The 17,426-nt window shown below is 43.0% G+C and overlaps 1 protein-coding gene across 1 annotated transcript in view; it reads right to left on the bottom strand.

The window, feature by feature from the left end:
- TMEM178B (transmembrane protein 178B) overlaps positions 1-17,426 on the bottom strand; it is a 366,471-nt gene that overhangs the window by 256,196 nt on the left and 92,849 nt on the right. The window contains exon 2 of the mRNA XM_050918892.1: positions 2,359-2,472. Within this exon, the coding sequence (XP_050774849.1) occupies positions 2,359-2,472 (114 nt within the window). The remainder of the gene's footprint in view (positions 1-2,358; positions 2,473-17,426) is intronic.

Raw genomic sequence — 17,426 nt, 5'->3', positions numbered from 1 at the left:
CATAACCTCAGAGAAAACGTTGCCTTTGAATCACCAATCCATTTCCTGCAACACCTACATGTTGCTTGGAGATCTCAAAGGCATAACTTGCCAAGACTTATACTCCTAATATATCAGTATGGTGTCTATAGATTCCTAGCTTTGGTACACTAGTGGGGTTGGATGTTTTCTGGCTCGCCAAGTTCCTATTAACTCATGGTTCATTTCTGTCCTCTTGAAAAATTAACTCATGCTTCCAGCTACATTGGCAAAGGAAACATTAAAAATTGAGTAATAAGACAAAGGTAAGAAAGTATAAACCCAAATATTGTGACAGCTGTAACTCTTCTAATCAAACAGGTTCTATGCCTATTGCTGCCATAGCCTTCTGAGGATATCAGCCAGCAGGTATAGGAAGGGAAAAGGAAAGTGGACTCCATCAAACCATCCTCATTCGCATGGACAACATCTTTAATGAACGCCTGCCCCTGTATCTGTTATGTCCTGTCTCTTAGTTGCCCCAACAGCTGGGAGAACCATGACCTGTCCCAGAACTGGAGGCTGTGATCTGGATGAAACCAGCCTAGCTGTACAATATATTGTCCATGGATATGGAGGGGGATATGGTCAGAGGGTTTGTGTGAGTAAACTTCTTGTATTGCCTTTTGCCTAAGCTAGCGACCACCTAATGGAATTCCAGAAGCTCTTTGAAGAGGGAACACCTCCTCCAGCCCAAAAAAAAATTGAAAGGAGATTGCTAATGAGAGCTTTTCTAGCCACCTCCCTCCTTTAAAACTGAAAGTTGGTCAATGGATAAGGTAGCAAGTCACAAACACACCTACCTCCACACAATAAATCTACCTATGGCATCAGTTCGTTGTTAAATACAGTGACCTTCAGACCCTCTAGTGGCTATGCATTAACTCCACATATCCAATACTTTGAAATGTAAAGCCACTGCGTAAGACAAACTGATCTATAAACACCACAGATTTATCAAGGCATGCCTCTACTTTTCCACTTTTGTTGAGAGGGACACAGATTCGTACCTCAATCACATACAACTATCTACCTACAATTATCTGATTCATGAAGCATCAAGAAAATCTAGGTCAGGAACATGCACAGATGCACATGCGCCCACCCACACATACATCCCCTGTACCTTCCACAGTGAGGAAATAAACAACAGCCTCACCCTGAAAGTGCCTCGGACCAAATTGGATATGTAAATATGTCAACACTTTGTGTCTAGACTGCTTCTTCAGAGACTGGAAAATATGCTACTAAAGATTCCAGTCAACTGCTAACACTTTGCATTCTTCCACGGAGCTTAGCATTAGAACAGGAAGGGGGAAGCACTCCAAGGGACCAATATGATCAGACATGTCAGCAATTACACTTCAGTTGAAAGAAGATACATGTACATCCTCACAATGACCAATAACCCTAAACATTGCTTAGTTAAAGATGCATGTTTTTTTTAAAGACAATAATTCCTGCATTAATTTGCGAGATTCCCAGAAGGTGGTGACAGGAGGTAGTCACTGCTGCTTGAAATAGAGAAGAAGAATTTTCAAAGTAAAACACAGTATCCAATATACATATATAACAAGAGGATGCACTCCTGTGGCATCTTCCCTTTCATGTGAAATCCTAATTCTTCCATTTTGTCAGTGAAAACCCTTTGTCCATCTCCAAGCCCATAAGGAGGAAGAGAATCTATAAGGCCAGCCTTGCATATCCAGGCAATTCCATCCCTGTCATGTCTTATTGCTTCAGTCACTGCTACAAGTTGATGGTCAATGGCCACAATTATCACCAGAAGCCAGGATCCTTCCCTGTGCCTTTAAAGAGCAGCATTTCTTTTCCTAGACTCTCAAAGGCAAGTAGTGTCACTGAGCAGTGCCTCCCATCCAAGAGACGGGGTGGGGGTAGAACCACATATTCCATGACAGAACCTACCAGTTTCTGCTATGTGCTAGTACTGAATTCTGCTGGAAGCTGGAAATTCTGCAGCAGCATGAAGTGCATGGGAAAAATGCAAACGCGGAAGCTTTTATTGAATTAAAAATTACAAAATTGATTATTTTATTCATGTTCATATTTAATTCAATACTAACTTCTGCATATGAATGTTTCCTCCCCCCTGCATACACACACTTAATGCTTTCATGCTAATGTAGAATTTCCAGTCACCCAAGCAAATACACAGAGCTGTGGGTGCTAGCAGAAAATTGGCTTATCTGCCATGATAACTATCCACACGAGATGTCTCTGATTGGGTTGTCTGTCAAAGCCCCAGTTCACCTTTACTGGTTACTTTTGCCCTTAATGTAAACAACAGAGAAAAGGAAGAAAAAAGATGGACACACTTACGCAAGGCATGCCACTCATCCTGGCGGATTGTCTTGGTGATGTTGTAGGTGAGGTTCTTGGGAATTGTTGCTGAGGAGTAGTGGTACTTGATGTACGTGCACTGATCAATTGCTCCTGTGATGGCCAAAAAAAAAAATGATGTTAAACAAGAGCAATTTGTTCTTCCAGTCAAGGCCCTTCACTACCAAAAACCAAAAAGAGTGAAAGCCAAATTAACTGCTTGGGTAACTCCATTGAACCTATTGGGATTGCTAGGGCTGTCTTTGACTCACTAGGGCTATCCTACTTATAGATGTGGAGGGCACACTTTTTTGATCTGTCCTTCAGTAATAAAAAGCATAGTACAGCAGATATGAAATTTTATATATTAATATAAAAAACAATTTTTACATGATTTTTTTCTCCTGGGAACAGGAAGGAGACAGAGCGAACCACACCTGACAGATTATAGTCATGTAGCTTAGTATACCTCTGGAAGGTGCTCAGATACCATGGTGATGCATATGGTATAAGAACCAGAAGAAAATAGAACAGAAGCAGAATGCAGTGGCGTCACATGACCAAAAAATGACAAGCTTCAAACGCAAACATGAATGGCCAGCATTGTCCCCTATTTACTGTGTAGCTGAGATTTCATCTGCACTCTATGGGAGGCAGCTGTACGTGATACTACTTTTTTGATTGATTTAATGCTGGAGGGACTACATTTTCTTTTTATAGCCATTCCTCTCTCCCCCACAATAATCCCCACTGCAAGCGTTGGTCTCCTGAGGAACCTCTCAGTGAAGGTAATGCCCATGGAAGCAATGAGTTCACTTTAGCTACAGACTCCCCACAACTCATGCCTTAGCCAATGTTTGCTTCTGATCAGAAACACTTAGAAGTTCAGTGATTCAAGGACGGTTGCAATGACAGTAGGGTTTGCTAAATCCCTTTCCCTAGAACCCCCACCACCATTTCTTTCATGAGACCATTTTACTAAGTAATTAGGGTCTGACCAAAAGCTCACTAAAGTCAACTTTCCTTTGACTTCCATGAGCTTTGGATCAGGTCCTTAATAAATAAGATGTATTCTCAGTGTCACTCCACTGCCATGCTCAGTTCACCACTCAGAGGAGAGACAGACTTTCCTAACTGTTGGCTCTCTGATTGATACTCAACAGATGATAGAAAAATACATTAAATAAAGCAATAAACCCATACACCAATAAAACAAATGAGAAAATGATGCAACACAGTACCGAGGCCATGAATGGAGCACCCACCATTAGCACCAACTTAAAAGGCATTTAAACACATGATGCCAAGAGTCCTGTCTTTCAGCCCCAAAGGGTTAAATATGCTTTCACCATTCACTTCTGGAAATCTAGGTTTCAAGCTGCCTCAGGTCATAAACGTTACTTGGCATGAACTGAAATAATGCACCATGGATTCAGAGTGTGAATAAAAGGTTATGCAACAAAATTATTAGTTACAACCCAGACTGTTAGCATCTTCTGAAGTTAGTGCAGCACAAACATTGGAGGTCCTCACTGTTTGCTTTTCTTAAGTGTTCTTTGCATTCTGCCTTTGACAGCAATTAGATTAGACAAAGCCAAATATTATAGGGGGAAAAGGCAAAATATTTACATATGTATCCGCCTGCCCTGACAGCGTGATGGGCTTCTGTGTGTGCCTGCACCATCTGGGCACCAAATGTACGCCCAGAATGAAAGTTTCAAACCAAGAATAGTACTTAAAAAAAGAAAGCTACCGTGGAAAGATCTTCTTTAAAAAAACAAAACAAAACAAAAAACCACTCAACCTTCCTAGTGATGAATTTAATGTCTTCATGCTAATTTCTAAAAACATTCTACCCGCTTTTGCTCAGCTACATTGATGGTTCAGAAATTTTGGCAGAAAGATGGAAATTGCTTATTTGTCTGGAAATAATCTTCGTGTTATCTGATACCTATCCAGAGAGAGGACTTGCAGCAGCAGCAAGGAACACAGATTCACAACTGAAAAACACATAGTATTCCATTTATTAATATGTTTCAAGGAATGCAATCAACACTGATGGGCTGTGCTAACTTCCTGTGAGATGCTGAGCACCCTCCATTCCTGTTGGTGTCATTGAGAGTTAATGGCTCTCGGAAGCTTGCAACATCGAACTCTAAGGCAAGAAAGAGACTATGACCTCAATTCAGGGCAGAACTTAAGCATGTGCTTAAGTCTCATTGGCATCCATGGGATTTAGGCACATGCTTAACTGTTATCCTGAACAGGAATGCATTCCTCAACAGAGGCCTGTGTTTGCAGTGGTAATTGTTTAACTAAGATATACAGCATTTATGATGAAAAAAATTGGCAATATTTAGGTGAGTAAAATGCCATATCAGTAAATTCCTCCTGTGCCTACAGAATTTAAAAGACTACAGAGAATGTAATTCAGAATATGTCAGAACCACATTTGATTAACTGTCTGACACACCTGAATTATTTCAGACTGTACAACACTGACAACTGGTGGAACCACTCCCCATGGAAAGGATGTGCAACTGTGACTGCCTTTTATTGACTGTCATTGACAGACAGTTGTTTGCAGTATGGTGGTAGCCATGTTGGTCTCAGGATATTAGAGAGACAAGACAGGTGAAACAATAGTTTTTATTGGACCAACTTCGGCTGGTGAAAGAGAGAAACTTTCAAACTACACAGATCTCTTCTTCAGGTCTGATAGACAGGGCAGATGAGCTGTAATAAGGTCCACTCAAGATTTCCTGGTCAAATTTACAAAAAGTTTCCTGTAGCCAGAGACAAACTCAAGTCATCATTCTGACCTAGCTTGCACAAGTGTAGATCTGAGTAAACTTCACTCCAATCAATGGAACTGCACTGGTGTGAAACTGGTGAGAGGAGAATTCACCCTTAAACATCTGAAAGGGTTTTCTTTGTCAAAGTCTCTAATCACAGTCAACAAAAAGATGACTTTGTGCTGCCAATGTTTAAGTACTTCACCCCCACAGATGGTCTAGCTGGTAATATAAATTACCTCCAAGTTCTCTGAGTATACTCATCCTCTAGTGCCCTGGGAGGATGACATGATTCACTACAACTGGGCCCAGAACCACTTCCTTCATGGAAGGCTCCCTGAAAATCCCTGCACTCAGGAGAGCATGCAACTGTGGCTTTTCTTTTCAGAGAGAAAAGAAACTCAACCATCTCTTTTTCATCCAGTGAATGAGGTGTCTCCAGCCTATCACATTGATGTACAAAGATTTAATACTGCTATAGATCACAGAGATTCACATTTAGTTCAAGTGACTGGGTCAGGGCTGGATTTACAGGCAGGCAACCCAGAGACTGCCTGGGGTATCGGGCTTGGGGGGGGAGGGGTGGCGCTGGGCCCGGTTTGCTGTTTTTGTTGTTAGCAACAAAAGGGAAAATAGAATGTTTGCAGTAACATGTTTCAGATAGTCTGTATGTGGATTCATTTCCCACTAAACCTCCTAGAATGTTCTTTGTAGAATCTCCGGGAACCTTCCAGACTTTCTGAGAACTACATTTTCCTTGAACCTCTTAGAATGCTGTCAGCCATGCCCTTGTGGGTATGTAAGGGGAGGGGACGTTGCCAGTCAGTCAGTGAGATACAAGAACGAAGTGAAGGGAGAGCCCAGCTGCGATATTATGAACCTAGTTTTACTGTGTAATTGTGAAAGTGTACTTATGTTTTAAAACTTGAAGCATGTAGATAGTGACTAATAAAGGACATATTTAATGAGATGCCAGAGATATCTATTCAACTCTTATCTGTGCAACAATATAAAAAATACTGTTACTTCTTTTGCCGTGCTTAAAACGTGTTTGATGACTTGATGTTAGTACATTTCAGTTATTCTTAAAATTAAAAAGTTTCTATAAGCTTAGAGAAAACAATTTTTATTTGCTTATATATGGCATGAATAACAAATTTACAGATCCTAGCATGCAAATTTATCATCTTGTATGACGGATAAATCATGCATCAAAGCAGTGAAATGGGCTACAAATTTAATTAAAAAAAATAAGGATTCGAAAGTTTAACAAATGGAAAGGGGGCACCAAAAACCCTCTTTGCCTGGGGCACCATTTGGTCTACGGCCAGCTCTGACTGGGGCCAATGTTTGTGGGGGGGGGGAAAAATCACTCTGAGTGCTCTCTTTTCTCAGCAACCCTGAAATCTATGCAGCCGAAGTGAACAGTACGGATGGCCACTGTCAAGACAATATGGCTACAGAACTGAAACTAGGAGATGTAGCACATCCCATGTTCCCCTTGTGGAAGGGAACTCCCTGCTGGCAAAAACACAAAGAAGGTGGCTGCTATGCCAGTTGCCCCCACACACACACTCGCCCCTGGCAAAGGGAGGAGCCAGGTAAGGGGTGTGTCGAGGGGCCTGAACAGAACTCAGAGCAGAGCGGCACTCAGCTACACCAATTCTCCACCGGTAGCATAAGTCAGAGCAGACCATGAGGGTTAAATGTGCTTTCCCTAGTCACCTCTGGAAAACTAGGTTTCAAGCTGCCTCAGATCATAAACATTACTTGGCATGAACTGAAACAATGCACCATGGATTCAGAGTGTGAATAAAACATTATGCAACAAAATTACTAGTACAACCCAGACTGCTAGCATCTTCCAAAGTTTGTGCAGCACAAATATTGGAGATCCTCAGAGTTTGCTTGCTCCACCCCTTGGCTCCCTTCCACTCCTACGAAAGAAGAATTGTTTCCAGGAGAACCATCACACCATAGCATGGCAGGGATACCACCTGAATACCCTGGCTCACCACGCTCTCTTCCATTTTCAAAGCACATTCCAATATTGTGGCCTCAGTCCAAGTGCTAATGAACCTGTGCCCGCACATGCGACTTGCACTTTAAGCATCACACTTGCTGGCAGTGTCAGCAGAGAGACGAAGGATAGGCATGGAGAATAAACTGCCCTCTCGCCTCAGAGGGGCAGTAAAGAACAGCATTGAGGCACATTAGTAGGGACGCTCACACTAATGTTGTCCATGCTGAACCTATTCTGTGGATAAATAGAAGGTTTCAATCTCCAAGGCTCTTAGGCTAGTACCTTTCCTTAGCCAATAATAGGCGGACTGAAGGACTCTGACCAGAGTGGCCATATTGACTTTTTCAGATATAGTTTCACAGATGTTAAAGCCAGAAGGGATCATTACAATAATCTAGCCTGTCTTCCTGTATAGCACAGGCCTCAGTTTAGTTGTCCAACAGTGGCATGACTGAAAGTGCTGCTCCAGCAAATGACTTCTCCAGGTAGTCAGGAACATCAAGAAAAACGTCAGTTTGCACCAATGGCACTGATGCCACATTGATCCTAGCTTTGATAGATGGGGGTTAAATCAGTGGGGAAGGGTGTTGTTTTTATGGTGACAGTCCCAGTCTCACTGGAGGATGCACCTTTGTTCCCCACATTCAGAGCACCATATTATGAAGACCATTCTTACAAGTTAGAAAGGGATTTATTTTGGACCTATTAATGGCTTTCCTTTACTAGCCAGAAGGCTCAGTGTTAATAACAGGGGAACTCCTCCCACACACACACCTTCCATGAGCTGCCATCCTGGAGAATGAGGGGCCAAGAATCCAACATGGCAGTTGCTGAGAGCTCCGTCACTAGACTTAATTTGTTTTGGATTACATTTGACAGGGACAATCTAAACTTCACAACAGATTTAGCCTAGAGCACTGACCTGACAGAAACTCCACAGAATGTTTCCTTCAGATAGACAAAGACCAATCAGCTGAAACCATTTGTCACCTCCCAGTGTGTACTTTGATTTCTTGGAAAAATTCAATTGTAGCCCCATCGTTTGTTTATTTCATGGACTATGGTACCATGAGCTTCCCCAAGAAAACTGAAGGCAGCTCTCTCATTCCCATGTTCTAGATACATCTAGGTGAACTGTTCATAACAAACAATTTATTCCACAAATTTCAACCTTTGCTCTGGCTTTAATTTTTACAACTCTGTTCTTCAAAATCATTAGACAAACATGTTATATGAACAAATTTCAGCCTATGGCTTACGCACCCATGTTCACCACATGTGTTCATTATTCATTATTCTGTCTACATGAATAATCATTCTAACCACATGGTTTTGTTTCTGTCCCCTGATTGGATGACTATATCTGTAATGACAGGAGTAAGATATGGTCCAGTCACTTAATCTTGGATTCTCTTAGGGGAAAATGTGAGAGCAGAGTGTGGGATTTGGAGGAGCTAGCCCAGCAGAACAGGGAATGTTTAAACCCTTTCCTTTGCAGACCAGTTGAGTCAGGCTTTGCCTGATAAAAATTAGGCTGTAATATTACTCCAAATTTGAATCACATCACTCAAAATAATTATGTGTAGCCTACCTATGTGTGAGGCCTCAAGCACAAAAGTCATGTCTGTACTAGGAAAAATAAAGTGTATTGCTAACACTCATTAACATCTTAGTGTAGACAAGGCAGTTGTAGTTTTAACACCTTGGCTGGTAAAGGTAAACTGTGGGGGGAGCCTATGGTTTAACTTGACCAGCTGTGTTAAGACTTAACACTAGGATTTTAACACAATAGTTGACATATTAGCTAACATGTTAAAAACACACCTCTTGTCTTCACTAGGAAAAGGCCAAAGGGTGTGGCTAGATACTTGTCTGGATTATTTCATTCCCTCTGGAGCAGTTCCTGCTCTGAAGACTGTAGTTACATACTTTTGTCCATCTCTATTCATTGTGATAGCAGCAGAAATCTGGCTTGAGGTTTTGGGAACACAGTCCTTTTCTGTGCATACCTGCTAGAGCTGAAGGTCTAAGCTTGTAAATAATAAGCAAATGACACAATACCTTAACCTGCATGTCTGACTATGACTATGCATTGCATTATTGCATTGCATAAACAACAGACATGACAATGTCCTGATTACCGACACTCAAGACTGACTAAGCTGCATCATGAAACAAACTTTGGGAATTTATTTGTTTCTGGCTGGCTCTGGCATACCCTTGAATTGATGTCCTGGTGGCTTTAGCAGCTCTGCTCACTGCTGCTTATCCTGGAATGAGTGGAGAGCTGTGGTTGGGATGGCAGCCCCAGTGCTAGCTACTGCCTGTCCTGGGCTGGGAGAGGGAGCTGGCTGCTTCCTACATTCAACTAGGAGGTGTTGTGGCTGAGCTGGTGGCTCTTAGACAGATGCCTGGCTCTGGCTACTCCTTGCCTCTTGCTCTGTGGCTGGAGGGAGCACTGCAAGACCCTCCCTGACCACGTGTATGTGCACGTGAGCACATGCACTGGCTCCCTAATCTACTGCTCACAGGCCCCAGTGGCCATGGAAAGAGGTAGAGCACTGCCCAGTGTTGCTTTAGCCACAGCTCCAAGTTTATTGCATGGAAGGAATGGGAGTGGGTCATTTAGGCTCAGTGGAGTACTCTAACCATAGAGAGTCAGCCTACAGCGGTGACCTCCCAGTGATCTGCCACACACCATCTATCCATCTCTTCAGTGGTCAGCCCCTACTATGGAATGGTGGTGGGTCATCATCCATGATAACTTTCTCAAGGTTATTTCTATCTCTACACCTAATATGACTGGGATAAATGAAGGGTGGGGGAGGTACCTCCCTCTTATGGACACCCAGTCAGCCAGCTAGCTATAAAATCTCTTGGTAGCTGTTCTCTACTTGCTTTACCTGGAAACGGTTACGTATCTCATTGCATGCATAGGTAAAGGGAACTGAATGGGCACCTGACCAAGAGTGAACGGAAAGGCTAGAACTTTAAAATTGAGAAAAAAACCTTCCCTTTGTCTGTCTGACAAAGCATCTCAGATCCTCTAGATTAGGGCAAATTGTACAGAAAACCATCAGTATGAAAAACCATCATACCTAGAAACTACTCATTTAAAACCCCAGATATGTAAGTAGATCAGGAAATGTTTAAGGAAGACGTGATTAGGTTTTATCCCTTTTATTTCTTTATGGATTATGGATATCTCTATGCCATCACCAGGTGCTTTTGTCTTGCTTGTAACCTTTAAGATGGACCTCAACAAAGCTATTTTTGGTGCTTAATCCTTGTATTTGCTCTCTTAAAATATAGCAACAGCCTGAATTCCCAGATATATCTTCTTTTTCAAAGAAAATTTACCTTTTTTAAGAACAGAATTGAATTTTTGTGTCTAAAGAGATTTGTGCACATGGTGTTTGTTTGTTTTTAAATTAGCTGGGGGCAACAGCTGATTCCCCCCCCTCTTCTCAGCTCTTCACTGGAGGGGGCGTGAAAGGACTTGAGGGTACTCCACAGGAAGGAATTCTCAAGTGAACCTTCCTGGCCTCTTAATGGGTTCTGCACTTGGGTGGTGGCAGCATCTACCAATCCAAGATCAGAGAAAAGCTGTAACCTTGGGAGTTTAATACAAACCTGAAGTGGCAAGTATTAATTTTTAGAGTCCTTGCGGGCCTCCACCTTCTGCACTCGAAGTGCCAGAGTGGGGAAATCTGCCTTGACAGTAACCAAAGTACATAAGTTTGTATCCATTGATCTCCAACATCTGGGTCTGCTCTCACCAACATATTTTCAGGGATCATTTCTATAGTTTGTAACTAGAGAAGTGTGGTTGAAAGTGTCTATCAGAGGTATTCATCTTTTTCCCCCATAGGGGAGATATGCAAGAGTTTTCACCAGCAGTACATTTCAAAAGCTTCCATTTTCTCCTTGTCAGCAGCTTTAATTTCCCACAATTCACATCCATACATTGCTATGGAAAATGTTAGGCTATTCACCAATTGCATCTTCATACATTTTGAGATGCCATATTTTTCTCCCCACACTTTCTAAGGGAAGCCATAGCTGGCTGAGCCATCCCTAGTCTTGTGATTTCCTTGGAAGAGCCTCACTGCTTTGATATATGATCCCAACTAATTAAATTAATCTACTGCCTCTACAGTTTGTCCATTAATCACGATGTCCACTTGTTAGTCCTGTCAATGTATGTGCATTTTGTTTTCGTCACATTTAGGAACTGTCAATATTCCTCATTAAACTGTTTTTACAGACTCCAACATTTGTTGCATTGGACCAATGGTTGTAGTAAAAAGCATCATGTCATCAGCATATCAGAGATTGGTTAAGAGGTGTCCATCAATGGAAATCCCAGCTCCTTCCACTTTGTCAAAACCTTCAAATGGCTTGTCTGATAATAAATTCTGCATTTATGTTAAAGATGCTTGAGACAAAATACACAGTGGAACACAACTCACTGTCTCCTACTGCTGTTCGCACTGTGGTCTGCTGTTGGTGGTAAAGACTTATGGCAATTTAAATGAGATGCTTTGGAATCCCTACATCTGCCAGTATCCTCCAAAGTTGGTCACGTCAGACAGCAAATGCTTTTGAGTAGTCAGTGAAACCCATGATCAATGAGATTGTGTACACTGCATTTTCCAGTGACGTGATGGATATTCGCTATTTAGTCAGGGATGCTTCAGCCCTCTCTGAAACCAACTTTGTGGTTGTAGTTCTCTTTCTATCCTTTGTTTCATGAGATCCTTGATTATGTAGCACATAACTTTGCTTGCATGGTATACCAGGGAAATGATATGATAGTTACTGAGCTCTGCTATGCTTCTCTTCTTTGTTAAGGTCAAAAAAATTCTCTTTTGTCTAGTCCTCTGGCTAATTTCTAGTCATCCATACATCATTACAGATTTTCTACATAAGATCAGTACTGCATTTGCCAACCACTTTTAACAATTCTTCAGGCAAGTTATCTACCCTGCTGCTTTCCCAGGCTTCATTTTCATAATAGCACATCCCACTTCCCCTTGTAGGATCGATGGTTCTGGCTCCATACTCTCTTTTCTGTCCCCCTGTATTATGACTGGGTCTAGTGAGGCATATAGATTGGGCCTGGGCCTGCTGCGCTCTTATTGGTTGCTTCCCTGCAGCCTCTCTAGGCAGGCCTAGAGGACCCACCTTCGATGCTCCTTTTCTGGGGCAGGGATTAGTAGGACCCTGAGACCTCCAGAAGGAGGTCTCAAAGGGCCCAGTACACCCCATCAAAGTCACCCTCTGTGAAGACTCTGCCATCATGATCTTTTATGTTTGATCACAGGGAAAACCTTTTGATAAAAAGTCTGACCACTGTGAACATACCTTTTGTATTATTACTCTCTATCATTCTCAAGTTCCATACATTTTGCCCCTTATATATTCAGTCAGCTCATCTAGTCTGCCTTTAAGTCGGTCTGCTCAATTCCTTGTATTCTCTTCTATGTTCTTCCACCTCCTAGCCATTCTCTTTCACTCTGTGTAATTCTTCCTCCAGCTCACCCAGGTTCTCAGTTAAGCAGGTGCAGTCCAACATGGATGTTTCAGAATGTTCGCTTTAGCAGTTTCAAGCACAATAGTTTTCATTTTATTTCAAAGTTTGTTGGGAGTGTTCTCCTCTTTTGCCTATGCCAATGCCTCAGTCCCATTCTGAGCGAAGATTATATAATCTTCATTGAGATTCAGGCCCAATGGCAGTGGAGCTGTTGAACGTCATATCTTTTTAAGTTTTAACTGTATGTTTGAGGCTAATAGCTAGTGGTCTGACCCGCAGTCTGCATTCGGGAAAGTCTTTGTCCATTGGAAATTTGCACTCCAGCATTATATCATTACACAGTCAATTTAGTTCTTTGTCATACTGTCAGGTGACCACCAGGTGAGCCTTAGATGTGGCATGTGGACCATTGCGGTGAAGCATAACACAGAAGCATCAGTGGCAGTGAGGTGTCCCACTACCTGGTAAAATCACTAAGGCCTGGGCGAGAACTTCAGAACATGACTTCAGAACACTACAGGCAGTGACAGCAATGAGCTGTGGCACAGGCATCACTCAGCTGCCCTCCACACAACACACAGGGGCAGGAAGTGAATACCCCTGAACACATCCCTGGACTAAGGAACTTCATTGACCTCAGATGACAAACCATGGGAGGGGTGCAGGGCCGGCTTTAGGAAGTGCGGGGCCCAATTCAAACAGTTTCGACAGGGCCCTGGCAGGGATGACTTAAAAAAAAACACATGTAAAAAAACACATGGGGCTTGTATTCACTGGGCGGTGCTCTGAGTCTTTGGCGGCTCTTCGGCAGTAGGTCCTTCACTCGCTCCAGTTCTTCACCGACACTAAAGGACCAGCTGCTGAAGTGTCGCCAAAGACCCAGAGTAAGCGAAGGACCCACTGCTGAAGTACCGTTGAAGACCCGGAGAGAGTGAAGGACTGGCCGCTGAAGTGCCGCTGAAGACCCAAAGTGCCGCCAGGTGAGTAAAAATTAAAAAGGCTCCTCTAGCCAGGGAAGGGATTCTCACTGGGCATGGGGCCCTCTTAAGTGCGGGGCCCGATTCGGGGGAATTGGTGGAATAGGTCTAAAGCCAGCCCTGGAGGAGTGGAGTGGAGGGAGCAAGATGGGCGTGTTAAAGAGACATTTGTTCACTGGACTTTCACACTGCAAGGTGGAAAACTGAGGTAAAAGATACTTCCCAAGATACTGTGGAGCAGGTGTTTACTTATTGTTTGCATAATTTCGAATCATCGTTTTAGTGTTTTCCCAAATTAATGCAGCAATCCCTCTCGTCAAAGTTTTCTTTCGTTATACACAGACTCAATGCTTGCAAGTGGGGAAGTATTGCCTCATAGAGGGACTCAGGGGTGGTGTTTAGTTTTCCCAGGTTTCTGGGTGGGAGCTTGAGCCACTTCTGTACTGTAACGTTAAGAGGAATCGCTAGATATTAAACCCGGCCCTTGTTGCTGCCAGCACTGCTTGGCAGAAGGGTATATATGTATTAGCCGGAGTTTTTTAATAGGAAAAGAAAAAAGTTTTCTTTGCAGTCAGGAGGGGAAACTTCCTATTTCCTTTCCTCTTCCTTCTTTCTCTTTAGTATTTCTTCCCAATTTGCTTCCAAATGAAGAGCATCTCAGATCCTCTAGATTAGGGCAATTTGTACAGATAGTGGTCAGCTGGGGGAAGGAGACTGGTAGAAACTGATGAGGTGAAATAGCTATAATCCTATAAAAATACCTTCAGTAGGCAGCTGAATTTCAAGGGTGAGGAAAGAGACAGACAGAAAAAGTCTACACAGCTTTTGCCAATGCCGTTTCCCATGTCCTGCATACCCACAGCTGGCAAACTGCCATTTACTGAAACTGTTCCGCTGATGGAAGCATAAATATTCTACCCGTGATAAGAAAAGAAGCCAAGTGTGAGACCAAGTTCTGAATTTGCACAGGGAAATGAGCAGTGCACACTCTCTCTCAAGGGACCAGAGGAAGGGGGTTTCAAGGAAGCTGAAGCCAGGAAGATGGTTAGGAAACTCTTTCTTATTTCTGCTATTAATAATCTCCAGGCCATGAAGCACTGGAGGGGTAGAGAGACATTCATTTGAATTTGTTAATCTGTGTGTCCAGTTATTTACATGGTGGAGAGTGGAGAGGAAGCAGAGATGAAGAGGTTAAAAGGGCTGTAAATTATTTATTCTTGCTTGTTTAGATACAGAAATTAAGTGATCAATAGAGTCATGGAGACTGCAATGACCAGTAAAGACTCACTGAAGATCCGGCACTGCCAGCCGGATGAGAGTATGCATAGTAGGGGCTTGTACAGCAGAACAGGGTGAGAGAGAGGCTAAGGGGGGCATGGAGATGTTTGTCCTTGGTTCTCTAGCCTCCAGGTATCAGATGGAAAACTGTGTTGACTGATCTAGGAAGCCATCTCACTTTATGAGCAGCTCCTCTCCAATCACAGCATTGATTACAGGCCTGGAGCTTTTTTACTGAGTCGTTAACCCACAGGCACAGTGTAAGTATCTCTATCTCTCTGCTGATCTCATTGTATAGTCCTTCCATATTTAAATACACTGGGCCAGATCCTCCTCACACTTATGTTGCTTTTATTCCCAAGTAACTCTTCCAATTTCAATAGAGTTACTCCAGATTCACACTGGTGTAATTTCAGACAGAATCAGGCAGACACAGCCCCTGTTTCTAAGAGACTGGCTGGAAATGTGAGGCCACTCTTCAGATGTAAATAGTAGGGTGACCAGATGTCCCAACTTTATAGGGACAGTGCCAATTTTGGGTCTTTTTCTTATATAGGCTCCCCACCCCATCCCGATTTTTTATATTTGCTGTCTGGTCACCCTAGTAAATAGGTACAGATCCACTGACATCACTGATTTACATCAGCTCAGGAGCTGGCCCATTTTGTGTAACAGAATCTCATCTGTACCTTGGCAAACTGTTTACTGTTTCTGTTGCTCCAAGACGTAAATCTGCCTTTCCCTGCAACGTGTTCCTCTCTGCCTGCTGAGGAAAGAGGAACACACATCCCACTCTCCAGGTCTCCCTGCTGCTGGTTTTTGGCTGCTCCACAAATTGCCATGCTAGACAGTATGCTTGGCACATGTTTTTTTTCCAGTATTTCACCCCAGTGTCTTAACAGCAGAAGCACAACATGACAAAGGGAATAATTCAAATGCTCTACAGCCGACAGTCTAGAATTAGTGTTCATTGTGTCTCAGCCCATCTCCCAAAAGATCACACTTACAGACCCAGTCTGATCGAGAGCCCTAGAGCATTCTCCCTTAGAAAGTTTTACCTTGCTAAACATGCATGTGGACTGCAGCATGTGTCTAGATAACACTCATCACATTTCCATGCAGAATTTATGTTCTTCAGCTGATGTTGGTGAAAGTTCTGAGTTTCACATTGGAAAATGTCATGAGCTCCGTAGGTGGCCCCCATGGGTTTCATATTTGGAAATTCATAGGGATAAAACAAAAGAAAAAAATAGTGTAGACCAGGGGCGGCTCTAGACATTTTGCCGCCCCAAGCACGGCGGCATGCCGGCGGGGCGCTCTACCGGTCGCCGGGAGGGCAGCAGGCGGCTCCAGTGAACCTGCTGCAGGTGTGCCTGCAGAGGATCCACTGGTCCCGCGGCTTTGGTGGACCTCCCGCAGGCGGGAGATCAACCGAGCCGCCTGCTGCTCTCTTGGCGACAGGCAAAGTACCCCCCGTGGCATGCCGCCCCAAGCACACGCTTGGCTTGCTGGGGCCTGGAGCCGCCCCTGGTGTAGACAAACATTTAGGCTAAATGCCTTCTCCCGTGCCTTCAAAGATGGCATGTACACAAAATGTTTCTCTCCAGAATTGTTTCTTAACTTACATTTGGGATCACATAGGAGGCAGGTTTTGTTTGGATTAAATAACCCAGGAGTAACATGACTTTCGTATGAATCTCACATCTTCTTGCATGTTTTAATAAAAGAGTTTAAAGCTACCACCACAGAAATTGATAGCATCCAGAAGAATGGCATTCCTGTAGAGTAAATGTAAGAGGAAATCTCTGTGCCTTATTTTCTTTAGGCTAAGGTCAGAATTCAAACAAGATTGATTTTTTTTCCCACCCATTGATAAAAATCAGGAAAATTCAGATTAATGCAGACTGTTTTGCCTATAAACAGTGCTTTCAACTGATCTCTGCAATGAGTTTGCAACATTCTTTGTAGGCAAGATAGACAGTCTTTATGCTGGACTTTCCAGGCCTTTTCATTGTGAAAACCACGGGCTTTGAACATATTCTTTCCCTCTGAGGGAGTTTGACTTGTTTTCTGGGGAGCATATACTTGGTCTTCTGGGTTCCCCAAGACTCAACTCTTTGCTCTACCCCCTATGTATCCCAGTTGTTTAATGCAAGTGTTGAGGCTGTGCTGTCATTATTGATGGACATTATCAAGACATCACTCAGCAAAGGGAAGAGTGCTGGCCTTCCACTCACGTGGAGGTCTCCTACAGTTGTTGTATGTATGTACAGTTTAAGGCCAGTGAGCAAGATCATTCCTAAAAATTGAGTAGAACAGCTGATAATACACATCTATTGCTCCATGAACTGTGCAAGTTCTGTCTCTGCTTGGATGACACTTTGGATGATATTTTCAGCTAGATAACTCAGAGCTACATTGCCATAAACCCTGGAAAAGCAAGTGTTGGTGAGCTGAGA

The sequence above is a fragment of the Gopherus flavomarginatus genome, chromosome 1 (genome assembly GCF_025201925.1).
Source record: "Gopherus flavomarginatus isolate rGopFla2 chromosome 1, rGopFla2.mat.asm, whole genome shotgun sequence".
NCBI lineage: Eukaryota > Metazoa > Chordata > Testudines > Testudinidae > Gopherus > Gopherus flavomarginatus.
The sequence above is the reverse complement of the archived record's forward strand: the minus strand, read 5'-3'. Positions and strand labels throughout refer to the sequence as shown.